Source organism: Heterodontus francisci, chromosome 10 (genome assembly GCF_036365525.1).
Source record: "Heterodontus francisci isolate sHetFra1 chromosome 10, sHetFra1.hap1, whole genome shotgun sequence".
In the NCBI taxonomy this organism is placed as follows: Eukaryota; Metazoa; Chordata; class Chondrichthyes; order Heterodontiformes; family Heterodontidae; genus Heterodontus; species Heterodontus francisci.
Window position 1 is genome coordinate 103,764,278 of NC_090380.1, and position 16,354 is coordinate 103,780,631.

At 42.8% G+C, this 16,354-nt stretch overlaps 1 protein-coding gene across 5 annotated transcripts in view; it reads right to left on the reverse strand.

Annotated features, from left to right (window-relative positions):
- LOC137374264 (cell adhesion molecule DSCAM) overlaps positions 1–13,989 on the reverse strand; it is a 555,631-nt gene extending 541,642 nt beyond the window's left edge. For all 5 annotated transcript variants that reach the window (XM_068040060.1, XM_068040056.1, XM_068040059.1 and 2 more), the window contains exons 1-2: positions 13,731–13,989; positions 10,593–10,739 (exon numbers count right to left, since the gene is read on the reverse strand). In XM_068040060.1, coding sequence (XP_067896161.1) covers positions 10,593–10,739; positions 13,731–13,974 — 391 coding nt within the window. In that variant the 5' untranslated portion in view covers positions 13,975–13,989. The remainder of the gene's footprint in view (positions 1–10,592; positions 10,740–13,730) is intronic.
- Positions 13,990–16,354: the final 2,365 nt, after the last annotated feature.

The following is a 16,354-nucleotide window of genomic DNA, read 5'->3' on the forward strand; positions in this document are numbered from 1 at the left end:
TGACCTGCAAATATAAACAACTTTGTATGTCACATTTCATCTAGATTCTACTATAAAAAATAATAGTGATAGGTAAATTGGCCGTTGTAAATTGCCCTTAGTGTAGGGAGGTGATAGGGAATATGGGATTACTGTAGGGTTAGAATAAATGGGTGGTTGTTGGTCGGCACAGACTTGGTGGGCCAAAGGGCCTGTTTCAGTACTGTATCTCTAAATAAATAAATAAACAAATAAAATAAATAAATTTCAGCTTTTTAAAAAAATATCCATACTTCTGTGTGCCTTTTTCCCTTTTCTTTTTCTTCCCTTTTTAAATTCACCCTCAGTCAACTGCACTATTTCCAACTGTGAACATAAAGCAAAAGCAACTCTCAGTGCTCTATCAAAAGTGCTGGTTACTGAGAGATGCTCAAGGTTGCATCGCAGGATGATCTTCTAATTTTCCCTGCCTCCTTTTGGGAAACACTTGACCTTTAACTGCTGCCAAAGCCATGGCAGTATGAGCAATATTGAGAACTAATCTGTTTTCTTTTTACTGGGTCTTCCTGACTGCCTGTCTTTCTACAGCCAGTGAAGACATTACTCCAGTGGCAGCCATAGTCTCTGTAGTGACATTGTAGCCAAACATCAGATGTCACTAGCCTTCACAAGAATGCTGGCTAAAATATCCCAGCCCGTCTGCATCTTAAGCATCCACGTCCTCCACCACTGGCACACCGTTGTTGTCGTGTGTACTACCTACAGGGTGTAATGCAGCAACTCACCAAACTTTCTTCGACAACACTTCTGGTGACCTCCAGCCCCTAGAAGGACAAAGGCAGCAGGTTTATAGGAACATCATCATCATCTGCAAGTTCTCCTCCAAGTTACACAGCACCCTGACTTGGACATTTAAAGTCATTTCTTCATTGTCACTGGATCAAAAACCTGGAAGTCCCTATTTAACAGCGCTGTGAGATTAAGTTCAAGCCATGGACTGCAGCAGTTCAAGAAGGCCCACCAATACCTTCTCAAGGGAAACTAGGGATGAGAAATAAATGCATGCCATGTCAGCGATGCCCATATCCCAAGGAGGAATTTTTTTAAATGTGCAAAATAGGTGACCTCCATAAGCATCCAATCCACAGGAAGGTCAACACTCCATTAGAAAGGTAAATGTGGAAGAATAGCAGTTAGCTCAATCTCTCAAGCAATGGGCCAGTAATACAAGTACAGTGCTAGTCACTGTCTTTAAGGGAGAACTTTTTTAGGATTTTCTACTTTTGGGTATGCATTACATGAACAGAAAATTAACAAGATGGGAGCTGTGTGTCAAAAGACTGCAACACACTCAAGGTTTTCAGGTGATGGTAAAGCCATCTAATAGGGACTCCAGGACACAGACGGGAATTCTTTTTAAAAAACAAACATTTTGGGGCTTTTCCTCACCCTTGAGAATTTCAGTGAAGTACAACAATAACTGGTGGACTTTTACTCAAGATGCATTCTGTAAACATATCTTAAAATAACTATCAACTGAAAAGACAAAACATGATCCCTCTGGAGTTTATAAGGCATCAGTGACATGGAACAAATGGAAGATGTGATTGGGCCAGTCTCTGTACGAGATGGCAATTTGATGCACTATAAGTTTTTATGTATTTTTTATATCTTTATTCCGCTTTTGATGACAGTGGGGTTTTTTTTTTAGAAAGCACTTAGAATACTAAGATACCATTTAGTGCTTGAAATAGCTGTGTATGCTGTAAACCTTTCACTTCATCATTAAGCACTGTAGATATCAGAGAGATTGGAAAAACAGGCTGGAGGGTGTCAGTGCTAGATGGCTAGTTCCTACTGATGAGGTTAATAACTGATACCTTACCACAGACCAGAAGATACACTGGGATAGCACACCTTGCATTAAAGTTATAGAATAATACAGTATAGAAGGAGGTCAGTTGGTTCATCATGCCTGTGCCAGCTCTTTGAAAGAACTAATTGTAGTTCCACTCCCCCACTGTTTCCCTGTAACCTGGAAAATGTTTCCCCCTCAAACAAACATACATCCAATTCCCTTCTGAAAGGGACTGTTACATCTACTTTCACCACCCTTTCAGGCAGTGCATTCCAGATCATAACAACTTACTGTGTAAAAAAGATTTCTCCTCATCTCCCCTCTGGCCCTTTAGCCAATGACCCTAAATCTGTAAAATTATAAAGCTTTTTTTGAGAAATGTTCACTTAGGTGTTGATAGTACACTTACCTCTAAACCACCAAATTGTAGGTTTGAGTGCCATGACAGGACTTGAGTACATAGTTCTTGCTGATGCTCCAGTACACTTTTGAGACAGAACTACATTTCTGGAGGCATTATGAAGGGCTGCATAAGACTGCTTGAGGGGACATTAAAGATCCCATGACAATATTTCAGGGACAGCAGGAGCCCTGACAAAGTATTCTCCCTTATGAGCAACAAAAGCAGAGCAACAGTTCATTTATCTCATTGCTATTTGTAAGACGGTTGTTTACATAAAAACAGTCACTGCATTCCAACACGTAAAGTGCCTTGGGGTATTTCGATGACATAATAAAATGTTAATTAAACATGAGGATTTCAGGCAGATAATCACAGATTCCTTATTCTGTGAGAGAGGGTCTCTATCATAAATTCTGTTGATAAGTGAAAAAAGAGCTAATAACTGGTCTTCCAGTTGGTATTAAGTTTCTGAAAGTTTAATGGATGCATTCTCTCTAAGCAGAGTTCTTCAGTGACCAGCATTTTGGGCCTTTTTTAACGTAAGAAGAACAAACCCAACTACTTGTACTCAGAGACATGCTTAATTTATTTCTGGTCTGTGATTTTGCAAGCCCTACATCTACTGTTACAGCCAAGAACAATGGTACTCAACGAGACAGTCTTTACCAAGTTTTTTTTAAACTGAGAAACCAAGACCACCAAGTTTGAAAGGAGTAAAGAAAAAATCTGAAACCAATGATTAACTAGTACCAAATTTGCATTTCCAAATCCTGAGAAAGAATGACTGAGGGAGACAAGGGAGTTCCAAAATATGGAGGTCCTGCAAAAGAATGAGTTAGAGTAGGAAATTGTGCAGCAGGCCTCAAAGATGATATTAAATAGTATATTTGAAGCTTAGCTAGAACAAAGGAGGAACATTTAGAATCAAGTGATCCTGGAAAAATCAACTTAAAAAAACCTCAAAAATGTATATGTCTCAACTCATCTGCTACTGAAACCCTCATTCATGCCTTTGTTACCTCTAGACTTGACTATTCCAACGTACTCCTGACTGCTTGCGCACATTCTACCCTCCGTAAGCTTGAGATCATCCAAAACTCTACTGCCCGTGTCTTAACTCGTGCCAAGTTCCATTCCCCTATCCCCTGGTCTCACTGACCTACACTGGCTCCCAGTCAAGCAACTTTCTGATTTTAAAATTCTCATCCTTGTTTTCAAATCCCTCCATGGCCTTGCCCCTCCCTATCTCTGTAATCTCCTCCAGCCCCACATCCCTCCGAGATATCTGTTCTCCTCTAATTCTGGCCTCTTGATCATCCCTGATTTTAATCGGTCCAGCCTTGGTGGCCATGCCTTCAGTTGTCCAGGCCTCAAGCTCTGGAATACCCTCCCTACACCTCTCTGCCCCTCCACCTCACTTTCCTCCTTTAAGAGACTCTTTAAAACCTACCTTTTGACCAAGCTGTTGGTCATCTGACCTAATATCGCTTTTTGTGGCTGGGTGTCAAACTTTGTTTTCTAATGTTCCTGTGAAGCACCTTGGGACGTTTCATCATGTTAAAGATATTTGTCTTTGAGACACATTCCTTACTTTCTTTCTTATTGGCATCCCCACGCTAATGGACCACCTGAGGCCAGGCGACAACTGCTGCCGCAACTCTGAACGTGCTGTTCTGAAGTCAGGCAACAAAAGATGCATGGAACAAAGATGGCCATTACTCTGGTTGTCCATCTCTTCCCATGGGGAGGTGACTGAGCAGCAAACAATATCTCCCCACTGTGGTACAGCCGAGATTGGAAACTCAGCTTTTGGAGGAGGACATGGAGATTGTCGGCAAGATCCTTCCTTCTGAGAGTGCCACCCTCTCGGAGGTTGGCATGAACACTATCTCATCTTTGTCTGATATCCAAGCTAAAGGGTTCTTACCGAAGTCAAAAGGTTAGGGGTCTAAGCCCATTTGAGTTCAGAATCTAATTCAGAAATAGAAAATCCTCTTTCCCGAATACACTTTTTTTACAAATACTTATTCAGTTCCGTTTTAAATTCTGTCATATCTCTGTCTCAATAGTCACTTGTGGTAAAGCAGTCTATCTAGGCTGATACTCTACTGCTGCACTGAGGGAGTGCTACATTGTCAGAGGTAATGTCCTTCAGGTGCGATGTTAAACTGAGCTCCTGTCTCCTATTTAAATATATGCTAAAGATCCCTTGGCACTATTCAAAGAAGAGCAGAGAATTTCCCCAGTGTCCTGGTCAACAATGCAAGTTTCAACTAAAATCACAAAAAAGCACCAAGAACTGGTCTTGCATCTCCCTGCTGTGTGCAAAAGCAGAGAGAAGATGTTTCTATTTATGGGGAAGACGAAAACTAGGGACCATAAATATAAGGTAGTCACCAATAAATCTTACATGGAAGTCAGGGGAAACATCTTTCCCCAAAGAGAGGTAAGAATGTGGAAATCATGCCCACAGGAAGTGGTTAAGGTGAATAACAGAGAAGCATCTTAGGAGAAGCTAGGTAAGTACATGGGGGAGAAAGGAAGAGAAGGATATGTTGGTAGAAAATATGAAGAACGGTTTGGAGGAGATTTGTGTGGAACCTACAGATGAATTGGGCCGAATGACTCGTTCCTGTTTTGTAGTTTCTATGTAACATAAAAATAGATTATTTTCCTCAGCATTTTGACATGTTGCTAAGAGACTTGATATAAATAAAAAAGAACTCTGAGAAGACAGGATAAAATGCAACACAACCAGCAAAAGACAAGAGGAATATGAGAGTAAAGTGTTAAATACTGAAACATACAGACTTCATTTTGTTTACCCATGATTCTCTCTGGCAGCTGCATTATTAATTCATAGATTTATTGATTTTTTTTTTCCTTCTGCCTTCAGTCCTGCTGACCTGGTTAATTTGACAGCTCTGAGCAGCAGAGATTCACTATACTTGCCAGTAAAAGGTAACACACCAGCAATAATCTCCACAGTATGCCTTTACTCCTGGAGCTCACGTAACTATAGCATACTTAGTATGAAACTCCTCCTTGGTATATTCATGGAGGCAGTTACCTGTTTAAAGACGTTGGTTAAAAATGATGCTTAATAGCTATAGTTGTTCCACCCCAGCTATCCCACAATGTGACTTCAAGGCCACAATTCCACATGTTTAGACAGGTTTGCAATTGGTCTCATTCCTCTTCATCAATCCTTCTGAATGTTTCTCCTATGCTGATAGCCCTGATGCATTGCTTGGCATCTTCACTATTGCCCCATTGTTTCTTGTTTATCCACACTGCTCTACCCAACTATGAATTAGCAGGAAATGAATTCCAGGGGATCTCCCTTTCCCCACACCTAGGACAAGATTTTCTGTTTTGGGTGGGCACCCCGATAGCGGGGTCAAATATGGGTCTCGACTGTGTCTCCGACATCGATTTTGCATGGATTGGCCAATTAGTGGCCAGAGGGCGTGCTCGTCATCCAATTAAGGATGGCGGGAAGGGTTTCGAACTGAAGGGCCAATAGGAGGCCCTCCAGCACAGAAGGAGCTGCAGCTTGCCATTGCAGGAAGGGAAGGCACTTTTAAAAGATTTGAACTAAAAAATGGCCACAGCTGCCAGACCACCATTGTGGAGGGGAAACCTCTCTGCAGCTGTAACCAGGTAGGTGGGGGTAGAGAAGCGGGTGAGGCTCAGAGTCATCCTGGAGTGCTGTCCTCCTGACCTGCTACCGGGAGGCTGCCTCGAGGCAGCTGCCATGCTCCTAATGCCATGGGAAAGCCCGCAGGCTGACTGGAAAATTCCAGTTGGCCTCTGATCAGTGGCCTTTTAATTATTTTTAATAAGCTACCTGCAAACCCGCACAAAATTGCATAGCCGCTTGCCCCAGTTCCCAACTCCATATCAGGGCCAAAATCCTAACCTTAACATTTGGCTAATCGTGCTGAAATTCAGCAACTGAGGCAGGAGCCACTATCTTTCTCTGACCACTGTAAACATGAAGAAACATTCACATTGGCAACCCGCTGGGGCCAACAAATTTTGAAATCCAATATGAAATAGGATTCACAGAGTACCTCCGTTAACATTGTATTGATTACTACGTCTATTTGTAACTCAGATGCCATGGACCTGGATCCAGGCTATTACAAGTATGCTTTTAGTCAGATTGAAATGCTGATTATTGGTAACAGAAGGTGGAAACAAAGCTGAAGATATGGATGCAGAATATTCTAAGTATTCATCTAAACAAACTGAAAAAGAAAGGGAAGAAAAGGGAAAAAGCTTTCTCTTCCTTATATGTTGCTGTTTACCTACGAGCTGCTGAGTATATATTGAGCTGACAGTCTGGCAGGCTTTTCGATGAGACACACATACAGAGGATGCTGCAGAGTGAATTGCTAAGGATATAGTCCGAGGCAGTTGAGGCAGGTAAATGCATAGAATAGGTCAAGTCACATCAAGAAGGCCTATCCACTGAGATCTGGGGGCCCAATGGATTTCATAGGTCATCAACTGGATCAATTCTGCAGAAATCGCCCCTCCTTTCTCATCCCAACATCCCGATGGAACTCAAGTTTAAAAAAAAGATAAATCAAATTATACAGAATTTAGCATTTTGAAGAGTTGATGTAACAGAGCTTTTTTTTTGTTTTACAAAATTGGGCTTCTAGACAGCAGCCGCTCCTGTTGGGAACTCATTCTGAATTCAGGCATGCATTCCCACAATCTTCGGTTACTGTCCATATATGGAATGAAGATTGTTTTGTGAACACAATGCAGCCTGTGGTATCAGAACTGATAACTCATCCCTTCCTCAGCATTTTATTTTTGCATTCTCTGGTTGTTTATTGATGTTTATTTGATGATATTTGATTTAGGGTGTGATGCTTAGGCAGAGCTCCAGCTCTGAGCTGCCACATGGACTGCAAGAGAATGTTTGTGCCTCAACAGATGCCATAAAAAGGTGTCAATGTAAACCTTTCCAAAGTAGCTTTCACATTCAAAACCTTCAATCCTGTGAATGAAGCCCATCACAAAACATTTATTCCTATGGCAGATCTTCCAACACACCCTCATTTTGTGGGCGATGAGCTCATTTCTAAACAATTATCCCCTGTTTGTGGTATGTATATACACACTTATCACATCACCTAGCTTATTTTATAGCCAGATGTCCTCTGGTTGTGAAAGGCGCTACATAAACGCACGTCTTCCTTTTTTTTTCTTTATAACAAACAGAATAAGGCAAGATTTGTGACAACCCAAAGCTTCTGGGGATGGGGAGCGGGAAGGGGATGGGTGGGTAAAGGAGTCCCTCAATCCTCAGGTAACTCAGCAAAATCTCACACCCTCACTCAACATTTTGTTTGACATTTTCCTCAGGTTGGAAGTTCTGCTGTGGCCCAATTTTTAACATCAGGAAAGCAGCCTAATATTAAACGCTTCTTTGAGCATTTTTGTGATATCTATTTTCAGCGGTGCAGGTGGTCTCAAAGGGATACTTTCCCTTTAAACAGGGTGACATTCCTAAATTTATAGCATGCATTTATAAAGAAAATTAATATGATCTTCATCCCACCTGCCCCCATTAACTAATTGAATAAAATCCCCTGAAAACAATAAAAAATAATTGGGCAATTACCAATCACTCTTACCTGCTACTGACCTTTCACAGCATATGACATCAGCTTCCCTGACCTCTGGCATTTGAAGCCCTTAAGGGCTTGCCTTGAAGCATGCCTATTTTAAATATTTCCTCAGTGGAATTAAATGTAGGTCATATTTACAGAACTTAACAGCAGGCAGGAGATCTTGACCCATGTTAAGCAAACTCAGTTTGTTTGCTGACAGCTTTACCACAGCACCTCAGTAACGATAAATATCTGTGGTAGATCAATTGAAGGGATCATGCAGGAATAGTTCTGCGAGGCAACATTTGTATAGTAAAATTATCTTCAAAAGGCTGAGTTCTTCCAAACCTACCAAAGAGCTGATGGAATGGCCAGGCCCTTTAATTCCTCTTTACTGACTGGAATCTACCTACATACCGCTGGGTCTTCAATTTTGGTTAATTTTAAATGAATCCAGCTTTACAAGCCAAACTGTTGGGAGCAGAAAAGCAGAATTCCCTAGTTGGAAAGTATGCTGTGTGTGTTTTTTTCCCCCCTATTGCCATGGCTTCAAGTAAAAGGTTAATGAGCCCCATGCCCTGCAAGCCTTTGGTGAAGTTGCAAGATTTTGAGGATTGTTTCCTGGGTTTCTTGCACTGATCCCACTCTCAGCCAACTAGTCATGATGCTGTCACTCGATCAGTTTCTCTATTTCCTTGATAATCTCTCAGTGAAAATGAGCAGCATTCAATCAAAGCTCATAAGACCACCCATATTCTCAACTTTGTTAGTGAGAGGTAGGCCCTAACTGCTTATGTATGTTCGAGCAGAGTGAAACAAGATATATTCATCACAGTTAAACAATCCAGTCATTACTTTCCTGCAAAGAAGACCTAAAGCCAAAGTGTAACCGTCTGCCATTTTAGGAACAACGAGATACCAGAGAGCACAAAGCACAATTGAGCAGGTGCATTTCAAACAATGAGAGGTGCTCAGCATTAGTCAGAATCTCTTATCACCAGCTTCTGGAGTCAGGCTTTATAGTGTTCCAAGGTTGGGCTTTATTGAATTTGAAGCTCAGGGCCACATTATGATTCAAATGATCGTGGTTCAGAATCTAAGGACTCTCACTGTCAGGCAAAGAAAAAGCCTTCTGCATTTACATGCCGGGGGAGGGGTAGGGAAGTGAGGGAATATTGAACAACATTTCCTGCGGTTTGAACAGCATTCTGGAATATTAAGGTGCTTCTCTTGATATTGCAGTCAAGAACTATTTGATCAAGCAGCTTGGTGCACTGTAGTTGCCCTCTGAGGATAAGAGGAGTAAATATTCAGTCACTCAGCGTCAGTGGTCCCCGCTGGAAAGTGAATTTGGGTGGACATTGGGTAAGGACAGGATCAGGTGTGGCTGTTTTGTGCCCCACAGTATAATTATCAGCCAACGTTCACCATCAGACTTGATGAAGAATAACCACTTAGGCAAGGAATCAGGAGACAATGTTTGGTTGCTGTTGAATCATCTGATCAGCAATCTGCATGTACAGATGCTAATGCACTGATACTACATTCCTGTGTGTGCTGTTTTAACTAAACCACTCTTGGTTCCTCATCCAAGTGAGCATTCTTCATTCACGACCTGACAAATAAATGTGGTGACATTAACTCTATTATAGCGCACGCAGGGCTTTATCACTTAGCATTTCTACTTAACAGAAGGGCATCACTAGCTTAGCCAAGTTCCCTCTGTTATCACTAACATCTCAGAGAATGGTAGAGTACACAAATGGAGATTTTAAACAAAAAATAAGCACAATGTAAATAGATTTTAATTGAGTGGCACATAAACAAAATTTGCCAAGCGATTCCCACCAGTCATGGAAAGCACCCAGTGAACCAGTAGACATCCCAGTACACAAAGGCCAGCCATGTCATGAACCAAGACTAAGAGCAACAGTAACAGCAACTTCTTGTCTTTGCTTCAAATCTTGGTATGTGATTAGCCTGGCCTACCAGTCCTACACATCCCGGACTTACAGATGGCTGAGTTAGCAAGGCCTAGCTCCAAGTATCAACCCAACATGTGAATTGTGGCATTAAAGATAAGAAGCCATTGAGCAATATATAGCATATTCCATCAATAGTCTTTACAGCTTTCCTCAACCACATCTCGACATTTACTAAATGGACAGCAGAACAGGGTGTGTCAGGATGAAGGCAGAATCCAGGTCCATACCAACACATAATTCTCCATTTTGCCTCTGGACAAAATATCATTGATTGTCACATAGGAACATTCAGAGAGCATTGAAGATAAAAGCAGATACTATCCATTCCACAATATGACAGGCACCAAGCTTATTTTTAGACCAATTAGGTAGAATTCCCTCAAAGATATCCTCCAACTACAAACAGAACATGGAAGGGATCACTTGACAGTTTGAAAAACCAGATTGTAGGGATTGTCCAGAAGGCCTATTAATAGAAAACTAGATATCCATCAAACTCTTCAACACATGGAAACTAGCAATTAATGTAAAATATCAGATTTGATGGGGAGAGATTTTTTTAAAAAATCTACAGTTTATCAATTTCAACACATACATCTACTGGGTAATCAGAGATTATCGATTAGCATCTAAAAAAAACTTCTAATATTTGCAAACATGCAAAGAATCTGTTTTACCATCACATTGAATCTGTCTATATTACGGAAGGTTGAAAAGAGAAAACGTGATCTTACCTGAGACAAGTGAGACTGTGTCTTTCTCCCATGACACTACAGTGATATAAGTCTCCACAGAGGAGGGGATAATGCACTTGAAGACTGCTACGTTCCCTCGCATGGCTTTCTGGTCCTCCACACGGACCGTATAGGGCTCTCTTAAAACTGGAGACAAAATATGTAACTGGATTAATGTTATCAAATGGTAACAATGTTCATCAAACAACAAGAACAGGTTGCATTTACATACTGCCTTTAATGTAGTAAAATGCCTTAGGAGCTTCACAGGAGCATTCAGAATAAATTGTCACCGAGCAAAGTAAGGAGATCAAATGTTTGGTCAAAGAGGTAGATTTTAAGGACAGGTTTAAAGGAGGAGAGTGAGGTAGAGAAGTGGAGAGCTTTAGGGAGGGTATTCTAGTGTTTACAAGCAGCTAACCTTACACACAGTTTAACAAAACACTAGTGGATATCCCAGCATTTATTTCATAATGGCACTGAGACATTGTTGATTGTTAATTTTTAATTGTTTAATTTGTTAATTTTTAATTGTTTAATTGTATGCAAGTGGTGGGTATTAACTAGGGATTCACTTGTGCACCTATAAATAAACACAGATTAAAACTGTAGTTGTTGGGTGAAGGGGTGTATGCTTGTAATGTGTAACTATAAATAAATGCTTATGGAAATGTATAAAGATTGGCTCCAGTTCTATCCTGGCTTTCTGGATTATAACAGTGTTGCTGTGGTTCATAAACTGCCATTGCACTGATAGAACCTGGGTTTAATTCAGTCCAGGCTGAAGGAATGAACATTTTGTCTCTGCAAAATAAATGAGGAGAAAATTCTAGAAGAGGATCTGAAAAGAGAAAAGATTACAAAGTTCTAACATGGACTACAGTGGTTCAAGAAGACAGCTTCTCAAGGGCAAGCAAGGATGGGTAATTAATGCTGACCTTGCCAGAGACGCCGATATCCTGAGAATTAATTTAAAAAAGGGTCTCTCCCGAAATGTTAAATGTCTTTCCTTTTTTCAGACACTAAAGAATCTGTTGTGTATTTCCAGCAGTTCCAGTTTTTAAGTTAAAGGGTTTTATTAGTTAGACTGTTTTAAATTTCTTTTAAGCTCTTCTGTCTGCAAATTGCATTGGCCCAATATTTGTTAAGTAAAGGGAAAAGGACAGAAAAGATAAATTTTCTTCCCATCTACCCGAACTAGACTTGGGGGGGAATTTTGACCTAAAATGATGTGTTTGGGTCAGGTGCAGGATGAGGGGTGGGGGGCTGGGAGGAAGGTTAAAGTCTGAAAAATCTGTTTCCTGACCCACTCATTTCTGGCTTTAACTGAGGCCAAAAGGTGAACAGGCAACCAATCCAATCCAAGGAGGCGGGTTGGAACTGTAAATATGATAATGAAGCTGCGAGCCTTATTGTCATTCAGGTTTTCAATGTTATCAAGCCTATCGAGACGAGGACCTGGTGGGTTTGGGTTGTAAGTGCCTTCACACCTGCCCACCACCAATCCCACCACCAGCCACACCCCCCCAGTCACAAGGCCTCCGAACTCTGATCCTCCACCTCCGACCTCTCTGAGTTTCTGATTTCCCCCTGAGGACTCTGATCCCCTCCACCCCCACCATAAAGCCTCTGACCTCCTCCTCTCAAGCCCCTGACCTTCCCCCAGGATTGGTGGCACACCCCTCTCTTTTTACCCGCCCTCGATCAACTCCCCCTCCCCCCATGATGGACCACACAACCCTCCTCATTCAAAACCCCTCCTCCCCCAGAATTCCAAATCAAGCCCCCTCCTCCCCATGATCAACATCCCTGCCCCCTCCCCCTGCCCACCCGGACAACCCTCCCACCTCCTCCTTCCCTGCACACCCCCCTCCATCCCCACCGCGGACCTACCTGGTGCTAAAGCCCTCACTGACCAGCTCGCCAGCTGACTGGATCCACCCTGTCAATCTGGCTGGCTTCCGGTCAGGGAACCAATCAGGTGTGTCAGCATGTGGGGAAATCCCAAATTGTGGATTCCCCGTGACATTTTGACGGACCCTCTCCCTGCAGGTCAGGTAACTAAAAATTCTGTCTTTGGAATCAGACCAGAGAACTGAAAGAACAGTGCATAGACCCAGAACAGCATTCAGTGATGCACAGAGTAAAAAGAAAGGAAGTCATGCTAAACATTTGTAAATTACAATTCAGGCCTTAGCTGGAGTATTGTACTCATTTCTGGGCACCACACTTTGGGAAGGATGTTAAGGCCTTGGAGAAGGTGCAGAAGAGATTTTCTAGAATGGTGCCAGTGGTGAGGGCCTTCAGTTATGTGGAGAGACTAGAGAAACTGTGATTGCTCTCCTTAGAACACAAAAGCTGAAGGGTAGAATCGGAGAATTGTTACAGAGCAGAAGGTGGCCGTTCAGCCCATCGTATCTGCCCCGGCTCTCCGAATGAGCAATTCATCTACTGCCACTCCCCTGCCTTCTTCCCATAATCCTGCACATTCTTCCTTTTCATATAACAATCTAATTCCCTTTTGAATGCTTCAGTTGAACCTGCCTCCACCACGTTCTCAGCCAGCACATTCCAGAACTTAACCACTCACTGTGTGAAAAAGATTTTCCTCATGTCGCTTTTGCTTCTTTTACCAATTATTTTAAATCTGTAATTAATTCGAGGTGTTCAAAACCATGATGGGGTTTGAACGAGTACAAGGGAGAAATTATTTTCACTAGCAGGACACAGTTTTGAGATAACTGACAAAAGAACCAGAAGGGAAATGAGGTGAATATTTCCACAGCAACTTGTGATGATCTGGAATGTAATGCCTGAAAGGGTGGTGGTAAAAATTCAATACTAACTTTCAAAAGAGAGTTGGACATAAACGTGGAAATGAAAAATAGCAGGGTTATGGAGAAAGAGGGAGGGAGTGGAGCTTATTGGATAGCTCATTCAAAGATCTAGCACAGGCACAAAGGGTTGAATGGCCTCCTTTGATACTGTGCAATTCTATGATTCTAATTGTACAAAAATGCAAACCAAGAGGTCCAACGTTGTGACACAGTCAAGATCCTTGCAACGACTGCTGAGGGTCTTGACTGTAGTAAGATTCTTAACGTTCGCATACTCTCATAAGAACATTATCATACTCACCAGCCTTAATGTGAATATCCTGACTTCTAATTTTCCCTGAAGGATTTTCTGCTGTGCAATAGTATGAATTGTCGTGGATTAAGTTATTAAAACTTGAAGGAGGGAAAGGGAAGATCTGGAGAGTGCCATTCGGATGGACGTGCCGGATCCCTGGGACGTCGTACATCTCTTCTCCGGTTGCTAGGTACCAGCGCAGGGTTGTTTGGGGATTCCCTGATGCAGGGCATGGTAACAGTGTCCCCATGGTACTAGCGAAGACTACCTCTCGCAAAGATCCATTGACAAAGTATAAGCTGGGCCGTAGATCTTCACTGGCAACTGTAACGAGTCAAGAGAATGTGATTTGTTTTAAATTGCAACCAAAAAAATCCAACGTATTTAAATTCAAAGATTCTATTCCATCACTAACTATGTCAGCCGTGGCTTAGGTAGCACTCCGGCCTGAGTCAGAAGGTTGTGAACTCAAATCCCACTCCAAATTGACAGATGGGGAGCAGGTCTGTGCCAGGAACAGGGAACTGGAGCGTTATATATTAGTATACTATCTGTAAAGTGCTAGTAACAATTAGTTCCCAGCTAATTAGTTATGTGTAAGTGTTCCAGGGGGCCACATTCACAGCTGCACTAGAGCCATGCGATGTGTAACAGGACACTAGCAGCATGGAAGCTGAACGGATAAACAACGAACTGCAGCCTTTCCAAGTCTAAAGTATGATTATTTCTAACATATCCAGAAGACAACCAGGAGACGTAATAGGGGGCAATCAGGGTGGGAGGGGATCTGTGACTAAGGTGGATGAAGGTTGGAATCTAGTGTTGATTGAGTGAATCGGAGGCTTGGGTGGGGATTTGGGAGGCATCGGAGGGAGAGGATCGAGGCCTGCTATGGTGGGGGGAGGGGAGGTTGAAGGTCTCGGGGAGAAGGTTGTTGGAGTGCCCAATCGTGGAGGCTGCTCAGGCTGGCACCTGGATCCAGGAAGTAGGTGTGAAGGCACTTGCCTCCTGAATCCACCATGTCCTCACCGCGAGGAAGCTGCTGGGTGACCCGGTGCTCCAGAAACCCAGACAACAGTTGTTAAATTCCAACATGCCTCCTTGAACCGGGTTAGTCACCCACCCACCTTCCATTCTCAGTTTAAACCGGAAACGAGCAGGTTGGAGGCAGGGTTGGGTGGGCAAACAGATTTCTCAGACGACTTTAAACCCGACCCTGAGAAAAACCTGCCCTTTAAGTCAAAATTCTGCCCAATGAGTAAACATTTTTAGTAGGGAAGGGGAGATAAGGAAGAGTATTTGGTTAAAAAACATGATTGGGTTGGATTTACAGCTCCCCCCACGTCGGGAGTCGTGGCGGGGGTGCCGGAAAATGCCTCTGGCAGAGGCCCGCCCCAGGCCTTGATGCCAGGAAGGCCCGGCCCGATATTGCCAGTGGTGGTGAGGCCTCGTGGCTGTCACCCTATCCCCAACGCCGCTCGGCGACGGTTCCAAAATCTGCATATTTTTTAAAAATGCAAATAAATGAATTAATTACTTACCTGCTCCCGCCATCCACCCTGCTCTGATATTGGTGCTGTTAGCCAGCACTCCCGCGCCTTCAGATGCCCATCTGGGAATCCGAGGCGGGACACTGGTGGGGAGGGGAGAGCAGGTAAGTTTTTCAGTGCAGGGGTGTGGGGGGTTTGGAAGGGCATCAGGACGATTTGAATGGTTTAAAAGATGGTAGGAAGGAGTAAAGGTTGAAGTGCCTGCGCAGAGGCATCTGACGCCAGTGCTAGGGACAAACCACCCGCCCCCTCCATGTCATCGGGGTTGGGGGTGGGGGGGGGTGGTGTGCGGTCCGCCCCAGCATTTAAATGAGCCACTGCATTTAATATCCCCATTGCTTACATCTGCCGCAATGTAAAATCCAGCCCATTATGTCAAAAACTGTCTGCCTGCAGAAAATGAGCCGAAATGAGATTTAGCTTGAAAGGTACCTATGCAACATCAAGGCAATAACAGGAACAAAATAAAACAAAGTGAAACAAAAGGCAAGCTTCAGCCGTGCATCTGAAATTACTGAATACACAAGCAATGGCTGTAAACAGCAGTTTAAAGTCTATGAGATCTGTACCTGTGAAATGTGTTAATCCAAGCCATACCAAACCAATTTTGCTGCAATTTTTCCTTGGGTCCTATTGGTTGCCAATTGGTGCAACATTGTGGCCAGTTTTGTGATCTCCACTGCACGAATTTCTATCCTAAAGTGCCCATCTGGAGGCATCTAGTACAGTCTGGGTACTACGTTTTCCCCATCTTAGATGATTCGCTAAGGCAGTCTGAAATACTGATGTCCATAGAAAGGAACTGGGTCCCTCTGGGACATGCTCAGGCTAACCCATAATATACAGCAGAGACAATAAAAGACTAGCAATGGTGGGTCTCCATGGGAGGCAGAATGGTTCGCTAAATCAAAGCTATCTCCTAGAATGTAGAAGTTGCATTCTTCACTGTTTGTTCAATAATGCATGTTGGGTAGTACTTTGTACTGCAGGTTTTCCCTTTAGGCTCTCCTTCTCCTTTAATTAATATTTCAGCAAATATTTGGAGGATGAACAATGGAATATCATAAAAAGTACACTCAG